The sequence below is a fragment of the Rhinolophus ferrumequinum genome, chromosome 23 (assembly GCF_004115265.2).
Source record: "Rhinolophus ferrumequinum isolate MPI-CBG mRhiFer1 chromosome 23, mRhiFer1_v1.p, whole genome shotgun sequence".
Lineage (NCBI taxonomy): Eukaryota > Metazoa > Chordata > Mammalia > Chiroptera > Rhinolophidae > Rhinolophus > Rhinolophus ferrumequinum.
In genome coordinates this window covers 41,442,395-41,463,342 of record NC_046306.1, presented here as the reverse complement: position 1 = coordinate 41,463,342, position 20,948 = coordinate 41,442,395, and the positions used below count along the sequence as shown (strand labels likewise).

The 20,948-nt window shown below is 37.6% G+C and overlaps 1 protein-coding gene across 8 annotated transcripts in view; it reads right to left on the bottom strand.

Moving 5' to 3' along the window:
- Positions 1–20,948, bottom strand: part of KIZ (kizuna centrosomal protein) — a 155,756-nt gene that overhangs the window by 35,781 nt on the left and 99,027 nt on the right. For all 8 annotated transcript variants that reach the window (XM_033094995.1, XM_033094996.1, XM_033094998.1 and 5 more), the window contains 2 exons: positions 10,829–10,994; positions 9,881–9,946 (listed from right to left, as the gene is read on the bottom strand). In XM_033094995.1, coding sequence (XP_032950886.1) covers positions 9,881–9,946; positions 10,829–10,994 — 232 coding nt within the window. The remainder of the gene's footprint in view (positions 1–9,880; positions 9,947–10,828; positions 10,995–20,948) is intronic.

Below are 20,948 nucleotides of genomic sequence, written 5' to 3'. Positions count from 1 at the left end.
ACAATACTTATTTTCGATTAGAATGTTCTGGTACACACAGAAACAAACATGTATGCATGCTCAAGCTGCAGTTCTGGGTCTCTCAGTCAAGCATCTATTACACATTCAAATATGTGTTAAGATTTAGTTTGAAAAGTAGAAAAGATTGTAGTTTAAAACATAAAGTAAGGCAAGGGGCCCAGGGGGTTAAAATCTATATTTGGCTATTAATTCCAGACTGATGACCCAATCAATCATTGATCTTCCTGCAAAGTGGTATGGATCAGATTGTTTCTTTCTTTTTGATATACATTTTGTGTCTAGATAATGGAAATAGCTAGAGAAAACAAAGTGAAAACATGCTGAATAAAGGGAAATAGCAGAGAGATGACATTGAAAGGAGAAAGAAAAAGCCTCAACTTCTTATCTTTTATTCTCTTTTGTATGCAAATGTACACCTGCTAAAATACTTCTAAATCTACAAATAAAAAAATATCTGATGAACAAGTGCTTTTAATAACCCATTACAAGAGCCAGATAAACCTGTGGTTGACCAGCCTCTATGGAGTGTCTCTGAGGCAGAGAATCTGTCCATAGCTTTCCCAGAAATCCCTAATGAAAAAAAAAAGAGTTGGGTCTGGAAAAGGAATAACAAAGGGAGATGCAAACATCACTACCACTACAGCTAGAAAAAAATGACCTTGAACTGACAGAGAACTGGGCATCTTTGAGTAAAGAAGGATAATTGCCATTCCTACTATATGAAGTGTATAAAATTTTTAAAATTAAACTTGAAAAATATTTTCTGTCCACCAAGTTTCCCAGTGTTGTTACTTTTCACATATACCTACACCTATGCAAATTTTTTTTGCACACTACACTAGATGTGTTGTTGATGCAGCAAACCCAGTCGTTTTTGCAAAACAAAACAAAAATTGTGGGATTTATTTCTAAAATTAATTCTAAAGATAAATATTATCACTTAAAGTCCAAAAACCACCTGTCTAGTAATCTGCTTAAATGAAAATGAAAAATTAGGATATATGTGCTTTCACAATTCTGAAATACAGAAAACTCATTTATATTTAGGAATTTTTTTTTTAAGGCCATAAACCTATGCAAATGTGAGATACACAGGTTGGGGCCACTTTTCATGTCCAGACTTTCCACTCCACTCCACCAGTAGTCCTGGGCCTGTATCTATTGCCCAGGTTTCTCTGTCGTCTCACAGAGAGAGCCGATGCACAAAGTAATTTCCAATTCCTATGAGTTGCCTGGAGTTGCTTCAGAAAGTAGGTATTTACATCACATTCTTAATTTCTATGGAGGAATTCAACAATTACACTTGAAAATAAATGCCAGGCTTACAACTGACCTTTAATGGATATTCCAAAACTGAACTGAAACAGTTTAGCTGGTATTGCTTCACATGTACATTTATAACACCATGCCTGCCACTTAACACTGTTCCATCAAAGGAGGTGAATTTTCAACTCTCAAAGTCATGGGATCTTTAAGTTTTCAAAGATTGGATAATCTTGATCAGGAAGGTATATTTTATTGGCATAGTTAAATAGTTTTTAGAGACAATATTTATAGTAATTTGCATTCAATTTATATGAGAAAAATCACAAATAAAAACATTAATATTATCAATTTCATCACAAATACTATAGTAGTGTCAGCAATAATCACTGAATAAGATGAACTGGATGCTATGGATATAAACCATGAAGAAATCCCTCCTCAGCCCCTGGAATGGATTAAATAGTGTCTCCTCCAAAGTTCAAGTCCACCCAGAACCTCAGAATGTGAACTTATTTGGAAATAAGTTCTTTGCAGATGTAATTAGTTAAGAATGTCAAGATGGAATCATCTTGGACTTCCAGTAGGCCCAAAGCCCAATGACTGGTGTCCTGATAGGAAAAGAAGAAGACACAGGAGACACAAGAGAAGTGGATATGAAGATGGAGGCAGAGACTGGAGTGATGCAGCCACAAACTAGGAGTCACAAGAGGCTGAAACAGGCCGGGAAGGATCCTCCCTGGGGAACTTCAGAGGGAGCACAGTCCTGTTGACACTGATTTTAGACTTCTAGCCTCCAGAACCGTGAGAGAATACATTTCTATTGTTTTAAGGTTGCGGTACTTTGTTACAGCAGCCCTAGGAAGATACATTCAGCACTCTGTATCTACAGGTTTAACATCCAAAGATTCAACCAACTGCAGATGAAAAATATTTTTTTAAAAATCCCAGCAAGTTCCAAAAAGTAAAATTTGGATTTGCCATGTGCCGAGTACTATGCTAAATCCACACAAATGAAGTGATGTGTAGGCATCCCCTGCCTATATAAAAATATAATGCCCTTTTACATAAGGGCCTTGAGCCTCTGTGGATTTTGGTACCTATGGGGGGGGTGAGGGTAATGGGCCCTGGAACCAAGCCCCCAAAGAAACCAAGGGATGACTGTAGTACACTCCCTGATTCCTGATTTTATTAAAGTACCTAATGCCCATCCTCTTCTCTCTCCACTTGAGTCTCTTGTGTAAAGTGCGGGTGCTTTGCATGACTTCCAAGGACTCTTTCATCTTTGAGACCCCCTGCTCCATGTTTCTCAAACCTGGGGTCACTAGGGTGTGTTATAAAAGACTGATGCCTGGCTTCCACCTCTAGAGGTTCTGATGTGACTGGTCAAGGGAGGGGGTGGGGCATGGGTATGTTTCAAAACTCCAAACAGGATTCTCCTGTGCAGCCACGGAGAATTTCTCCAGGCATGTAGGAGTTCAGTGCCTTGAATGCGGGGCCATCCCATCACCAGCACTCTTAGAAAGCTGCCTTTCATACTTTAATGACCACGTTAAATAAACACCACCACTGCAGCGTCATGAGGAATGCTTTGCTGTAGCAAGCAGCAGGCTGTCCCAGCAGCCTGACCACTGCCATAGAGACAGGGCCACACGACCTGCAACGGACAATGCAGAAGCATTTGGTGGTTCCTTGACTGTGCATGAGTTGGGGGCCTCTGTCCCAGGTGCAGAAGGTAAGCACATCTTTACAGGTTCTTGTGCATTTCTGGGACAGGACGAACGAGGCACATTCTTAGTAAAGTCTCAGCAGTGGAGGTATCATGTCACTGTACTTTGGCAGTCCAAAGTTGTCACCACAGTCTTTTCTCCCAGGATAAACCTAGTGACCAATGACAACCTGTCGATTGTATGTTTCCAGCTGTTTTCCAATTTGATATAAAACTTAAGCAATAATGTTTTGGGAAGCACTGCCCCAAACTCCAACTGGCACCCTTCAAATTTATGTTGACCTCCCACAAAGATTCTAAATGGACGTACCTTAGTATGACCTTCAATATTTCAGCTTGCCAAAGGATATCAGTGAGAAATGGCATAGTCAGACAACCACTTTCAACACAGCTTGACCAAGAGAATTGGTGTCAAAAGAATGAGAGGCTGAATGGACATTCTTAGAGGCTTAATCCTCTTGAGATAAAAGCTGAGAGCCCTTTTCACATGGAGCTTAAGGAGATGAGTTTTGCCAGGATGGGCACGTGGGTGGGAAAAGTACTGGGGGAGTGAATGACTGAAAGAGATAGTATTTTGGCCTGAATCAACAAGCATTTAAGGGAACTCCTTAATACTCTCGTTTTTATTCATTTGCTTGACAAAATATGCCAGCTACTATGCTAGGTGATGGGTTTTTATGATATTTTGCATAAGCCGCATCATTTACTAAAACTAAAATTCATTTAACTCTCAAACGCAAATTTCATGAGAATACAAGTAAAATTGCCAAAGTGGGAAATTTTACTTTGCGGGTGCAAGCAGTTCAGAGGGAGACTTTCCTTCATAATCTACTTAAGCTTTAATTCTGGCCTAAGTATTTCAGGGAAACACTGACCTGAATATCCTACTACCTGCACGTGCTCTCAGGCCTAAGTGTACTCAGATTTTCCCCTCTTTATAAAGGTCATCCCTCTTGGTACAATCCATACTCAGAAATCCTTGCAAGCCGCCCACCTCTGCAGGCCTAACAAGAGAAAGGAAAGGTATGACTACGTCCATTGCTGCTCTGAAAAGCATCCTTCTGGAGCTCATCTTTTGTTGTGATACACGCTGTCGTTTAATTAATCCAGACATCCTGATGCGGTCTCCTTCTATTATAAAACAAAGGAGGCAGGGTGGTGGAACAGAAGGCGTCCAGGGCTTAAATCCTGAAGTTTAATTACAGATCTAATACACTAGCTATATGGTCTTGAGCAGGATTCAACCTCTCTAAGTTTCTGTTGGATTGTGTATTTACCCCACAGGGCTGTTGTGAAGATGAGAAACGATGGGGGCTGCGTGAGGGCAGGGACCCAGTCTTTCGCTGTCCATGGTATTCCCAAGTAAAGGTATAATAGACATGCAAACGATATACTATTTATTATATAGAGAGTAAATTCGATATATAATGTTCACAGATGTGAACATTAATCTTTGATTTCTACCTGGTTCTTTAGTGTGAACTAGACTAATGAAAGGGGTATATGGTATTAACAGGTCACACAGGCTGTGGGAACACTTACTCTGGTTGTGTGTTGGGTTGTGTGCAGTTTTAGGGGTTGATTTTAAAGGTGTGGAATGGATTCATCCATTTATCATTACTTTCTATGGGGAAATAAGTTTCAGAACTCGAATGGTCTTCCGGAACGGATTACATTCGAAAACTGAAGTACCACTGCATACTTTAATACAGATTACAGGAGCTAAAGTTATGAAACTCACACTCTTCATAATGATGGTTAACAAAGCAGATGCCTTCAGAATGACAGCAAACTCTATAAGGATGTGCCCCTCTTCCAAAAAGACCTATGTGTGGGGGTGATACACAAATAAGAAAGGGAAATTAAGAAATGAGAAAGTTGGCATGTCTGATTTCTTTAATATGGACTGAGAATCACAGTCTCAGCATTAGAAAGTCAGTCAGAATTCCTAGAAATGAGAATTCCTTCCATAGTGCCCCTCTAGAGAGTAAGTTCCCACCATGGTTCAAGCACCCAGCACAGAATCTCACACCTGGAAGACATTCAGTTTAGTTTTGCTGATATGAAGAGCTAGAAAGTTTTTCCGTTATTGAGCTGTGAATTCCATCCCTGCAACACTCACAAACAGGGCCCCCTGAGCTACACTCTATAATTATGCTCAGTTAATGTTCTGCCTTCTACATGGCAGTCCTACAAATATTTAAAGACAGCTTTTGTGCCCTTCTCAGGCTACACTTCCCCAGGGTCCCCATTATTCTGAATGTGGTATAACCTCAGAGCATTCTGCCCAACCTCCTGGTGCCTGGCCTGCATTTTACCTCGGCCTCTTTTTTTTACTATTTCCCTTCTGAGATAGCTGCAAAGCAAATCAAGTCATACAGAAGGACCCACACTGAAGAAGTGTGTTTCCCCACCATTGTAACCTGCTGGTCATCAGTTTGGGGAGCAGCTTAAACAAGTAAATTTCAATCATAGCATCATCTAGGTTGAGTTACACTAAAGTAGCCAGCCCTAAGTGTCATTATAAAGCAATCTCATCCACAAGGGAGGTTCCCACAAAAAGGAACCACAGGAGAACGTTGATAATAAATTTAGTTGAGAAAACTGATGCCCTCATTAGACTTAAGGTTTTAAAAAACGTTCCACATGTCTGTATATTTCCCAAAACATGTTCCACAGAACATTAATTCTGTTGGCTGTTTATAGGAAGGATTCCATTTTCAAATAGAAAGTAAGTCATTTGACTCTAGGTTCACACTTTTAAACAGTTCATTTACTGACAGTCTCCTAAAAGTCTTCAACATGCTCCTGTGTGTTGTGCATGCTGCAGAGGGAGAGAGAGACCAGACCAGGGTTTAGCCAGAAGATATGTATTCCTTGTAGTATCTTCTAGGTGGAGTACCACACACATCACATTTGGGACAATGCTGCATCAGATCATCAACCTTCTGAGGCGGCACAGTAGGGAGGACTGTCACCTGGTGATCAGGAACCCTGTAATGTCCTCACATGTGTGCACATCAGGCACAGACAGCTGGGCCTTGACCAGAGAGACCACCCAGCAGTAGCCACTTCATCAGCTTTTTGTGATTCTTCTTCAAGGGTTTCTTTATGGGACTAATTAGAAGTTCCAAAAGGTGCATGAAACTCTCTTCAAGTTTTTTTGATAAGTAAACATCCTTCTGGATTCAAATCATCACTTGAGTTCTCAAGTGGAAATTTCTTGCAGAAACTCATTTAGTGGTACTATCAGGAAGCGTGGTCTATGAGGAATTAGAGCAGCACTGCAACTCAGGAAGGCAAGCAGCTGTCAGAATAACAAACAGGCTGGCGGTGTCCAGGCGCCTTTCCAGGACTCATTTCAGGCTTACTCTTCCTGTGGCACGACACCCCTATCGCCCCTGCTTATTTTCCTCTTGAGTTTGTTTTGTGAGGTTCCTTTTAACTAGATGTCACTGGTTTGAAATGGGGCCCGGGCATAAGACCAATACTACTACTCACAGGCACATGAATATTATTAGTAGAATCATAGCTAACACGTATGAGTATTTCGTACATGTTTGGGACTGTCATACACATGACCTTATTTAAACTTTAAGACAATCTTGCCAGGTACTATATATATCTAATTTTCCAATACTCAGAGCTCAGAGAGATGAAGAAATGAGCAGGGAGTAAAAAGCAGACACTGATGGCTGATGCCAAAGCCCAGGTTCAACTGCCACATCTCCTCAACTTCCAGAAGACAGCCTCTGAAATATTCCTTTTCTTTGGAATATTCTAGAAAGAATGCAGCCCATACAAACAGGAAAGCCTCAACAGAAGTATTATAAAGGAGGAGGCAGGATCTATCTTAAATCAAACTGTACACTTGCCTTGCTTTACCAAAGGCCAAATCTACAAATAATTATGACAAAAGATACAAAAATTTAATAAAGAAATGATGGTCAAGAACTTAGAGATCAAAGTAGCTTCAATGACAGATACAACAATAGTATTAAGCATAGCCAAAGTGAATGAGGGCCTCAAACATTAACTTCCTGGGAGGTCCAGTGGGTGGGGAGTAAAGAATGAAGACAGTGTGATTGGTGGCAAGAATAGAACATCAATACTTGAAAAAAGCAAATGGCATTGAAAGGATTTTTTTCCCTTATCTCCCAAGTTATTTTATGTCTAATACTTTGGCATGTAACAAGCACAAAGCATTTTTTTTTTAAACTGCCTACTACCGATAGATGGATGGCAGGTTGGAATTACAATTTCTTTAAAAATCTTAATGGCAAATAGCCCTATTACTTCTAGGCTCATCACCCCTCTTTCTGCATGAAGAAAAATTTGAAACTCTGCTACTTAATTATGTCTTCTCTTATAAAGAAACTGTATGAGATAGAATTGGTGGTTGCCAGAAGCAGCGGGTGGGAGGTAGGTGAAATGAGTGAAGGGGATCAAAAGGTACAAATTTGCTGCAAATTAAAACCACAATGAGGTATCACCTCACTCCTGTCAGAATGGCCATTACAAATAAATCAACAAACAAAAAGTGTTGGCGAGGGTATGAAAAAAAGGGAACCCTTGTGCACAGTATGGGACTGTAAATTGGTACAGCCACTATGGAAAACTATATGGATGTTCCTCAAAAAATTAAAAATAGAACTACTTTATGATCTAGCAATTCCACTTCTGGGTATTTATCTGAAGAAATCCAAAACACTAATTCAAAAAATAAATGCATTCCTATGTTCATTGCAGCATTATTTACAGTAGCCCAAATATAGAAGAACCTAAGTTTCCATTAACAGACATTTGGATAAAAAATATGTGGTATGTATATACAATGGAATATTACTCAGCCATAAAAAAGAATGAAATCTTACCATTTGCAACAACATGGATGGACCTAGAGGGTATTATGCTAAGTGAAATAAGTCAGACAGAGAAAGACAAATCACCATATGATTTCACTTATATGTGGAATCTAAAAACAAAGTAAATGAACAAACAAAACAGAAACAAACTCATAGATACAGAGGACAAATTGATGGGTGCCAGATGGGAGGAGTGCTGGGGATAGGTGAAAAGGTGAAAGGGATTAAGGAGTACAAATTGCTAGTTTTACAGCAAGTACAGCATATAGTCAATAATATTGTAATAACTACCTATGGTGTTGGGGGTACTAGACTTATTAGAGTGATCCCTTCCTAAGTTATATAAATGTCTAATCACTATGTCATACACTGGAAATTAATATGATATTGTATGTCAACTGTAATTGAAAAATAAATTTTGAAAAAGGCCAAAAAAAAAAAGTACACATCTTAGTTATAAAATAAATAAGTCACGGGGAGGTGACTAAGGTTAATAACACCATTGCATATTTGAACATTGCTAGGAGAGTAAATCTTAAAAGTTCTCATTACAAGCAAAAATATTTTTTGTAACTATGTGTGATGATGAATGTTAGCTAGACCTACTGTGGTGATCATTGTGCAATGTATACAAATACTGAATTATTACACTGTACACCTGAAACTAATACAGTATTATATGTCAATTATTCCTCAATAAAAAATTCTATGAGAAAATAACATTTGCATGAATTTTGAGGAGAGTCATCTACTTGCAGCAAGGGAAAGAATACTTAAAAGACAAGTAAGAATGGGCAACTAGGCCACTTCCTGGTTTCTCCCCAATAAACCATTACAATTTTAACTGAAATCAATTCAGAGGTCATTAGATACTTCTGCATCCAAAGGTAAATGCAAAAGAAAAGCATCCAAATGACTTATTGGTTATTTATAATTTGTGATCATTTACATTTCTATTTAACAAAAGGAAAAAAGAAAAAGAGGGAACTCTACCAGAGTTTTCTCAAAATGAAGAACAAAAATGCAATAACCATATCACTGGGAAATGTTTAAGAGAAAACCTCTGTATTTTGGAGTGAAATATTAACTGATGCAGAATATATACAATAATTGCTCTACTATAAACTACTTTTTCAAAACCAGAGTTCATCATAGAAACATGGCTTTAAAAAATTAATCATCAGGCCATGAATTGTATGGCCATAAAAGAAAGCCATTCCTTTCTGCATATAAACAACACAACTACCACATATGCAGATGCATGCCTCAGTACCTCAGTGCAACGGTGTATTTACTTGTATAAATATTTAAAGTCAGACCTTTGAATTTATAATGAAATAGCACGCCACTTTACAAAATAAGGTACTACTAAATTTAGACGTATGACAAATAGAACTCTGTTCAGAATACTAATTGCTGCTGTTGATATTCTAAAACTGAAAAAAGTAATGATATTCAGATTTCATCTAAACAAGTCTAACACATGTGCAGAAATCTTAATAGGTCTTGATGAAACCTTATTGCTAAAAATTTTAAATTATCAGACAGGCTTTGTGACTTCGGCACAAGAAAGCTTCCTGTCTGGCACTTTTTTCTCTGCTCTTATTTTAATGATACACATTCAATTATCACAGGAAAGAAAAGAGTAAAATCAGAAACATCTGTAGTTTGCCATATAATGACTGGGTGTTCCCCTTGGAGATTGACCTTTTCACATAGACGCAGGTGCTGAAAGGCTACGTGATAGGGGAGGCTCACATGTGTAAATGTACAACATGATTAGGAAGAATTCAATAGACACGGTTATTTTCCACCTCAGTTTGTGCCATGTAAGCTCACAGGTTATGATTATGTGCTCTTATGCTTAATCTCCTGCTCCAATATGCAGCAGTTAGAACATACCTGCTCTGAGCAGAGACCACAAACCACTAACCTAGAATGTTCTGATTATATAAGAAGGTTGAGTCCTGTGTTTGAAACTCTCAGGCAACCATAACTTTACCTGTGATTGGAATCTTTACTCTCATGCTTTCTTCCTTGCTCTCGTCAACACGGTCACTCGAAGCTTCTAAAAACCAAACACATGATAATAAAAATGTATTTCAGGGTTATAGTTATGGACTAGGCCTTTGTTTTTTTTAACTACCATTCCTCTTATTTTCACTACCTCCCCACCTCCTTTTTTTGGTTAGTTCATTCCTTGTCTGAAATAGTACTATTCCTAAAAGGAAACCTATTCTAAAACTAAGTTTTCTTGATGTTGTTTTCATGCAAAATAATTTAGCTTGACATCTATGAAGTTTGAGTGGGGCTTAAAACAAGTGAGCCTCAAATCCTGTGCATGTATATCAATTTCTGAACACATCCTGAGCAACTCATAGCTCTCTTGGAAATACCCCTACAGCCGTTTACTGGCATGCCATAAGAGTAATGCTGAAGTAATCACAATTCTGGATACTAAAAATTGGTTTTCAAATTTTGGGGGGCATAAATTCATTGATTCTTATTCATCTGTTCAGACTTTTATAAGGTTATAAGACTTTTATAATTAAAAAGAATGTGTATAAGTTATGAGTAAATTCTATTAAGTGATATCAAAAACTTCACAGTACTTTATGTGAAATTCTTTATGGAGTCATTTTAATGGACTCGTCTTCATCTTAGTAGGATGATCAAAATGATCTACTGCCAAGTGATTAGTTTTTAAGATTTCATAACTTATGAAAACTTAATTTATTGGAAATTCAGCAGAACTGCAGACCTATAATTAGGTTTCCTATTCCTGTTAGACTAAACAAAATCATGTATTTATCAGAAGGTGGTATAAAACAAATAACACATTATGCATATTACGATCAGAAGTATTCTCTAGTCCGCTTTATTTTATAGGTGTACCTTGAGAGAGGGTGTTGGGTTGACTCTGAATGCATAGACCACTTAACAATAGTACCTTGTTCCCTTGTAAGAACACTGCTGAGCCACAGAGCTGGTTTTGCTTCCTTTATTCCACTATTGTCATTCAGAATAGATGGCAAGTTGCAAGATAATTCATTACTGTGAACAGCTGACCTAACTTCACACTCTTCTGTAAGGGCTCTTTTCAATGATGCTGTTGCCTACAGTGTTTAAAAGAAAGCACAAAGAAATAAAAACAAATTGTAGCTACATTCCCCTTGGTCTCAAGACTCAGGCTTCAAATATAATTTTAGGTTAAGCTTTACTTAGGATTTAATTTGCTTCCTGACATTTAACTAAAATTAAAATGTCTTCAAGATAAAATAACATCTGATTATTTTCCGGCAGAATTTAATTCTTTACAACAACTTACACTAGAAATAATTCATTTTTTTTGAGGACTGAATCTTATGTAATGCAGAAGTGTTCTTCTACTTGTCAAATATGTGTATGAGATATGACCACCTCTGTTAATCTAGGCTGGTTTATCAAAAATTTTTCTCTTTCATTGCATGAATCCATTGGTTTGAATTGAGAAAGAGATCTGGAAAAATGTGACCTCATGGTATACCCGTCCTTCTACAAATGGCCTCTGAACTTCCCCCAAATGGGAAGACTGTAGAAAAACTTGGTGGCTGAGGAGGAGACACTAAGCAGAAAGAGAAATGACCTTGTTCTAAACCATAATCTTCGATCGAGAATATAGATGCTCTGCATTTTGCTACTAAGTCTGCTGTGGAGCTAGGGAAACTTATCTGCCACACTGCCTATCTGTTTTCAAAGGGCACTGAACTGTCTTACCCATATAACCTCATGTGTCCTGGGCATCGAGGTGGGCAGAGACTTTATCACAGCCAACTTGAGAGGTTGAGAAAAAGTGGCAATTACAGGACAGGTTAATACCCATGTCTCTTAATTTCCAGGTCAGCACTCCTAAAAATACACTGGTAGCAAGAGTAAAACAATCAATGATGACATTGTCCTGCTGCCAGAGTGTATGTTTCTCTCTTACTTCCTACTGGGAAATGGTGATGTGCTCAGGCGGTTGGGAGAGGAAACCTTGTCGGTGGTGTTGACCTTTCACTGGTATCTGACAACAGTAGTAAATACAGGGCCATATCCAACCTAACCTGTGGGAAATGGAGATGAGACTCTACACATTAATATGAAGAGATGAACTGGACAAAGCCTCACAGGTCATCATTAGTCCAAAAGTGAAGCGGTAGCAACATAATTATCTAGTGAGCAAGGGGGAAGATAATAATCTTTCCTTGTAATTTACGTGAAAGAAGGCAAAAATGCCCTGACAGGGAGAATCACTGAGGCAGAATGTGGAAGAATTGGGATTGCAAGTTTGACTTTGAACACACAATACCACTGCCATCAGCCTTGATATCCCTGCAAAGCTCCTGCCCTTTGCTCTCCCTAGGACTGCCTAGCCTCCTGGGCCTGTGGCCTATTCTAGAGACTAAAGCACCTGATGTTAGGGGATTTAAGCAGTTCTAGTTGCCTCAGACAAAGGACTTGGTGTCAAGTTAGCCTTGCAGCCAGGACGTGTCTGAGGTCCAGTTCTATAGTAACTAGGAGTTTTTCCTCTATTTGTATAAAGTAGTCCCTGGATTTTACTCCAGTTGTGATAATTCTCTGTTGGGATGATCTGCATAGTATCCCTGTTTCTGCAGACTGGGGTTAAGTATAGAGCCCTGCCCTTGAAGCTCAGGCTGGCTCCCATCACTGGCTGCCATTGAGCCCAAATCTCAGCTGCCCACATGGACCACTGCTCTGCACCTACTTCCAGAATCTGTCCAGGAAGAGAGGGGTGAAGAGTAGTCCCAGCTCCTTCAGCTACCATCTCTCGACCATCAGTGTGCTCTTCAGAGTATTCTGATGTGTCTTGTTTCCAGATATCTACCCATCCTGATCTAGGCTGTCCCCACAGAGTTAAGCTTGTATTCTGTGGGCCCAATAATCTGGGTATATGAAAAGCATTTTAGAATATGAACAAAAAGAATTGGCCCAAATTCTGTAGTGAAAGCTACAATTTCCTCTTTCTGACATTTAAAATAATCCGAACTTTCTGAAATTACTTCAAATATGTATTTCTCCCTCATATTACCTAATGCAATAGCTATAACTAATAACTTCTTGGCATGACTTCATAATAGACACCGTCTTAACACACATTTTAAAAAGAAAATTATTAAAGGATTGTTGAAACTTTCCACACTTTGTCCTGTAGAATTTGCAGACAATGGAAACTGTTTGGATTATAAATGACTCATAACTTCTCACAAGTCTCTCAGTGATGACACACAATTTATCTCACTGTTAGCATATCCCTTTCATATTAGACCCTCTTTTGCTTTAGCTGGGTTCCAACTGGGCTTCAAAAGAACACAGAATAAAATGTTATAATAATACTGCAAATATCTTTCTAATAAGTTCTTGTATACTTGATAAAAATGTCACCACAGCCAACAGTTCTACATTAAGCCTTTTTTTTTACCATGGTGAGGTAAGTAAAGTGGTTAGCATACTGCAGGTTTTCATTTATTTCATGTATTTTATCTCATTTATCTTCACTACTCATTACTCCTATCTCTAGGATTTTTTTTTACTTTTTTGATAGAGACATTTATAAAAAGACTCATCTTTTAAGATAATTCTTTGTATAATTTCTCAAAGATGAGTATTTTATATCTATAAGAATTTTGATGAATGATCAAATTACAGCATGGAATGGTTGAATTGACTTCTACTGGACCATGGAGTCAACAGAGAGAGCAGCAGATCTGCCCAATGGGTCATCATCCATCGTAAAGGAATCCACAATACAAGTCTCTACCAAGCAAGGAATGATGAAAAGCAAGGGCTGAAACAAAAGTCAATCTCAGACACGGAATGGTCAGAAAGTTTCTAGTCAAAAACAACTTGTGCAGAGTCAGGAAAAACATCTGTATTGTTTGTAGATCTTTTATAAAGGTGTATTTCTAAAGAAGCGCCTAATTTGAAGGAGCTTGCAGTCTAAGACTGACAACACTAACCCATACCAGCAATGGAACAAAAGTCCAGACAAGAGTGAACAAGCTACTTTACACATCTCACGCTGTCTGAAAGCACTCTGCAAATCGGAGCTCCCTGAAAAATGCCACCAGACAATTTTACCATGGGCCTTCTGATAATGCTTATGAACAGACTGTGCACTGGTTCCAACTTATCTGTTAGCTAATAAAAGCTCTCTTTGATTTCATGCATTTGGAGGCAAGGAGGGAAGACTGGAGACTGTCTCACTGTTCTTAGCAGTCTGAAGCTTAAGTCAATTCCAACAAACTTTTCTGCCTTCCTAGGAGCCAGCAGAAAAGACTCAGAAATTGAATGCTAAGGCACATACTATTTACAAAATGACCAGTGGTGATACTTCCATATTTCAGATCTTAAGAAAGATAAAGTGGCCTATGAATTACACTTAGCAGGATACCTAGAATTATTGGCTCAATTCTACTCAAATTTTTCTCAAAGTTCAGTTTAAATATGGATCTTGCTAGGTCGAGAACCCAAGAGTCAATGAAAGCTGACTCTTACTTTACATCCAGAAACTTATCAATTGTAATATTCAAATGCATAAATAGATAAATAAAGATATTAATGGAAAAGACTTTGTGTCCAAAACACCATTAAGAAAAATAAAAGTTGAAAATCAAACTGCTCAAAATATTGCAACGAATTGTACAAATTTATAAAAAAAGAGTTCTTACAAGGCAATAAGAAAAAACATTACTAACCTAATAGAAAAATGAGCAAAGAACATGAACTAGCAAATTATAAAAGAAGAAATACAAATGGCTAATAAATAGGTAGGGGAAAAGTTTGACCTCAATTATAATATAAAGGTCAAATGAACAAAAAAATTGGATGTCATTTGCACTTCTCAATTTGGTGCTCAAAAAAAAAAAAAGTTGATAGTATCCCATTTCATAAAGCGCTCAGAGAAATGATATTTTCATCCATTCCTGGTAACTCTGCTGACCCTTTCAGAGTGAGACCTGGCAGTGCACAGCAAATGCCTGACAGATGCACAAACTCTTTGACACAACAACTTTACATGTAAGAATTTATACTAAGGAAGTGGCATGATATTTGTAAAAACTGAATTGCTCAGATGTTCTTTGAGACTTTTTTACTACAGGAAAAAAATTAAAAACAACTTAAATGCTCAAGAACAAAAGCCTGGTTAAAGAGACAGTGGAATATCCATACAGGGGTCTCTGGGCAGCCATTTGAAGTGATGTAGAACATGTGATGGTATGAAAGGAAGTTCACTTGTGACAAGTGGGGGAAAAAGAAGATATGTACACAAACAGTACAACTCATGTCAATATATTAAATATTAAAAACCATACACCACAATGTCAAAAGGTTAAATATGGATAGTCAGATAGCAGGCAGTTTTCTTTTCTTCTTTTTGTTTAACATTCCAAGTTTGTTTTCTCCCTGCTAGTTTTTTAAAGAAAACATGTCAGCTCGAGAAAAAACGGTTTTTGTGATGGGTGGTACAAATACAAAAATAAAGTTAATGTGAAAGCATTTAATAAAACTGAAATCCCTTCTAGATGTAGATCAGTGCTACTGTGTTTCCCTGAAAATAAGACCCAGCCAGACCATCAGCTCTAAAGCGTCTTTTGGAGCAAAAATTAATATAAGACCCGGTCTTATTTTAATATAAGACCAGGTATCATATAATATGATACCTGGTCTTATTTTAATATAATAAATATATTAAATAAAATAATAAAATGTTTTATTTCTTTCTAATTTTATCTGCATATTATTATATAAAATATAAGATTATATTTTAATACAATCTAAGACCGGGTATAATATATAATGTAACGTAACGTAATATAATATAATTAATATAATACCAGGTCTTATATTAATTTTTGCTCCAAAAGACGCATTAGAGCTGATGGTCCAGCTAGGTCTTATTTTCGGGGAAACACGGGATTAATTTTTGCTCCAAAGACGCATTAGGGATTATGTTCAGGGCATGTCATCCTGAAAAATCATGCTAGGGCTTATTTTCCGGTTAGGTCTTATTTTCAGGAAAACATGATATTAACGCAGATACAGAAAGGCAAGAGAATTTAAAAATCATGGATGTAGACAGGTGATAACATTTTCCCCTAAAATACAGATTTAATTGACACTTCCTCAAGAACTTTCCTCTTGCTTACCAGAAGTAATTTTTCAGTGTTTAATGAGAAATGCAAGCATCATCACTTAAGTTACATCAAAGTTATAGAAAAGGAAGGGGATTTTATCTATATAGCATTAAAATAAAGGGAAAGTATTCTTATGAGCCAGCAAATAAGTATTCGAGAGGTAAGAATAAGAAATCACCACTTCATTTAGGGAGAGATGGAGGCATTTCTGTGACTAGTCACATGTCTGTCTGATGTATGTGGTGGAAGCACCAGACCGACCTACCCTACACCTGCTTTGTCTGGAGTTTTCCTGGGTGGAAACAGACATCACTTAGGAGAAAAGGAGTATTAAGGCACTTTGTATTTTAATGAAGCACCCAACTCATTTTTTTTCACATAAAGTAATTACAAATATTTCTGATTTAAAACATGCAGCTCAATTATGTAATTGCCTAATAGGTTATGCGGGTGTTGTGGATCTTATCTAGTCTCAAGGGGACATAATCCGAGTTTCAGTTTCGGGGTTTTAATGATGTATTTACTCAAGAGACAGATTGACTCCTGCTGACAGCAAGGGGACCCACAGGTAAACATCATTTACATGTGGCTGTTTAATTAGCCATTTACCCAAGAGATCAAAGTAAACATTTCTGAGCTTCATTAGACTCTTAACCAAGTAAGTGCTAGTAGAGCTTTCTTAAATTTTGAAAATCTCTTACTTTTAAGAATTTTATCTACAGAGAAATATTTAACCTATACTATTTACTAAATTCTAAATTTAGTAAATTGTAAAAGAATGATGTGAAACCAGTCCTGGAAACCACAAAAGCATTTTGTCCTAGAGCTTGCAAGGCATGCCTTGCTCATGTCATTTTGGTAACATTGTTCTTTGGAGCTATACATTTCTTCAGTCACAACCTAACAGTTTGTGAACCTGCTTGCTTACTTCCATCTTTAAGGATAGATTTTTGTCATTAATTTATTGGTAATTTTTATGATTGTCACTAAGATGAGATTACGATGATTTAAAAAGGAACAAAGCAGAATATCATCCGATTCCTTAATTATTAGTTGGGCAGCCCGTCATTAATAATGGAGTTATTATTTGAAAAATTATGATTGGATTTATTGTCTGGAACAATATGGAATATGTTTTCTAATATAAACAACGCACTTAAAAAAAAACCCCAAAAAACAAAAAACAGATGATTAAATACCAAAGGGCACTTGACCAATGCTTATTTCACCCTCGACACAGCTGAGATGTGATGTACTTGTAGTGAACATGAATGGAAAACAATGTTGTTACAAAACAGTAATAAATAAAATGGACAATGAAGCCTGAAAAAATATCCATACAGTAGACCTTTTTAAGATCTACATTTATCAACAGATATGGAATGGGTCTAAAAACAAAGGTTCTGTTATTCCTAAAGAATACTGTTCTTTCTTAAAGAACATTCACACAAACGGTATCATATCTCAACCAAAACAAAACTGTTTTTACTGAGGCACACATAATACAGTAAAATGAAAATGTGTGAAGGAAGGATACACAAAAGGTTATTTTTAAAAAGGAGCACAGGATTCTTGAGAGGCACATTGGAGGCTGTATCTATAGCTGCAATAATTTATTATACAAGAAGGAAAGGGGGGAGGAAGAAGGCTAGAAGAAGAAGAGAAGGAGAGGGAGAAAAGGAAGGGAGAGAGGAGAGAAAGGGCAGGAGAAGAGAGAGAAGGGGAAGTGAAAGGGGGAGAGAAAAGATGAGAGAAGGAGGAGAAAGGGAGAGGGGAAGTAGGAAAAGGAGGAAAGAAGGAAGATGAAACAAATATGGTACAATGGTAACAGGATACTGTATGTGAATTTGTGTTGGTAGGCATGGGATTGATGGGTTCATTTTATCACTCTATGTATGTATGTTTGATATGCTTTAAAAAAGACCTTCTACTCTCTTTTAATTTAGGGGGCAAGGAAAAGGGTGGGAGCTTGAGAAGGACTGAAGGTGCTCTGAAAAGCTTGAGAAACAATGGCAGGAGCTCTGGACAACGCAGCGACACAAGTGTGTGACTTCGAGACAGAAGTGGCAAGGCTTGCTTGCCTCCAGGAGGGGCACGTGTAGAATCCTTGAACTATGTGCATGATGAAAATAAAAAGTTAAAAAGGACCAAACACAGAAAACCCTGTATTATGTATATAGATGAAAAAACATAATTTGAAATAAGACATTATTAAATTTAGGAGAAGAAAGACCATCTCTTTGATTATGTCTTTTCTAGATAAAGACAAAGACTATGATGAGAATGCTTTAAATCTGGGCTTCTGGTTCCTCCCCTGGTGCTCCCCTTGGGAATTTGCTCCATCAGTTTCCATTTTCTGTTCAGTATCTTCATACTGTCCCTGTGCACCAGCTCCTAAGTCACGCCCCTCCTTGTCTTGTCTGAACATCTGCAGGGCTTCCTCCTTCATGGTCTCAATCCTAATCTAAGCAGATGAAACTCCCTAAGGCAATGCAGAATCTTATTATAAGTCCTGTTCAAGAGGCTCCCAGGCTTTCCAAGATCTAGTAAACTAAATACAAGCTCCCTAGCCTGGGCTGGACACTGCACAATTGGCCCGGACGACCTTAGACTTTCTTGCCCACCACCTCCAGCCTGGAGCCACACGTCAGGCACAGAAAATGACTCCCAACTCCATTTCCTGAATACATGTTGGCTTTCCCGGGTCTGTTCTTTGGCTCATAACAGCCCTTCCCTGTCACCCTACCCTGTACTCTTTGACTGTCAAAATCCTGTCAGTCTTCTGGTTACCAATTTGTACTTTTTAAACCCCTCACCTTCTCCCTCATCCCCGCACGCTTCCCATCTATAATAGCAACCCTCAGCTTTTTTCTCTGTATCTCTGAGCCTGTTTCTGATTAGTTTGTTCATTTATTCTTTTCTTTAGATTCCACAGATAAGTGAGATCATATGGTATTTGTCTTTCTCTGTCTGACTTATTTCACTTAGCAGTAATGTTCTCTAGGTGCATCGATATTATTGCAAATGGTAAGATTTCATTTCTTCTTCGTGGCCAAGTAATATTCCATTGTATAAATGTACCACAGTTTCTTAAGCCAGTCATCTACCAATGGGCATTTCGGTTGTGTCCATGTCTTGGCTATTGTGAGTAGCACTGCAATAAACATAGGGGTGCATAAATTTTTTCGAATTAGTGTTTTGGATTTCTCTGGATAGATACCTAAGAGTGGAATTCTGAGTCATAAGGTAGTTCCATTTCCAGTTTTTTGAGCTACATCCATACTGATTCCCATAGTGGCTGCACCAATCTGCAATCCCACCAATAGTGCACGAGGGTTCCCTTTTCTCTACATCCTTGCCAGCACTTGTTATTTGTTGACTTATTGATGATAGCCATTATGACTGGAGTGAGGTGGTAACTCATTGTGGTTTTTATTTGGATTTCTCTAATGATTAGTGAGGTTGAGCATTTTTTCATATGTCTGTTGGTCATCTGTATGTCCTCTTCAGAGACATGTCTCTTCATGTCCTCTGCCCATTTTTCAATTGGTTTTTTTTTTTGGTATTGAGTTGAATGAGTTTTTCATAAATTTTGGATATTAACCCCTTATCAGATGTATCATTGACAAATGTCTTCTCCCATTCAGTAGGATGTCTTTTTGTTTTATTGATGGTTTCCTTTGCTGTGAAAATCTTTTTAGTTTGACGTAATCCCATATGTTTTATTTTTTCTCTTATTTCCCTTGCCCGAGGGGATACATCAGTAAAAATATTACTAAGAGTAATGTCTGCAAGTTTACTTCCTGTATTTTCTTTTAAGAGTTTTATGATTTCAGAGTTTACATTTAAGTCTTTAATCCATTTTGAATTTATTCTTGTATATGGTGTAAGGAGGTGGTCCAGCTTCATTTTTGTGCATGTGTCTGTCCAGATTTCCCAGCATCATTTATTAAACAGACTGTCTTTACCGCAATGTAAATTCTTCTTTCTATTGTTGTAGATTAAATGACCATATAGGCATGGGGATACGAAATACAGTTTGGGGAATATAATCAATAATGTTTTAAAGATTTTGTAGGGTATTTGATGGACACTTGTCTTATTAGGGAGACCAATTCATGGACAATATAGATACCTGACCATCGCAGTGTACACCTACCTGAAGCTGAATAATAATGAATGTCAACTATAATTTAATATATATATATGCATATATATATACATATGTACATTTAATATATGTGTGTATATATATATATATATATATATATACACATATACATATATATGGTCACAGGATGTGGAGTACAGCATAGAGAATAGAATCAGCAGAATTGTAACAGCTATACACGATGTCAGAGGGGTAGTAGATTGGGGGAGGGGAGTTATCACTTTGTGAGGGGTATAAATGTCGACCTATTACATTGTTTTTTACACCTGAAACTAATTTAAAAAAACAAAACAAACCTGTCAGTCTTTTAAGAGTCCCCTTATACTCCCTCTACTCCTTCCATTATAAAGTCTACCCTTATTGCTTCTCCAGATGGCTTGGCTCCCTTTTCTGAAGGGTTATATTCTTTGTCATTTTCTTATTTTACATGCATCCCACTATGCCTTTCCACAGAATGAGGCCACATTTTATTTATCTCCTTCCCTCCGATGGATCTGGCTGGTACATGTGTGTAGAAATGCATCAATATGCATTTGTTGATTGACATGAATGACAAACCACACAGTGTTTTTAAAAAACGGAGTGGGGAAAGAAAACCAGAATGCTATAAGATGCTTCCAAGCTCCTCAGAAAATGTTGTGGTAGATATGTTTAGTTAGGTTACCTCCAGGACTTGAATTAACTTTACGTAAGGAACTGAGATTCCTACACAAATCAATATG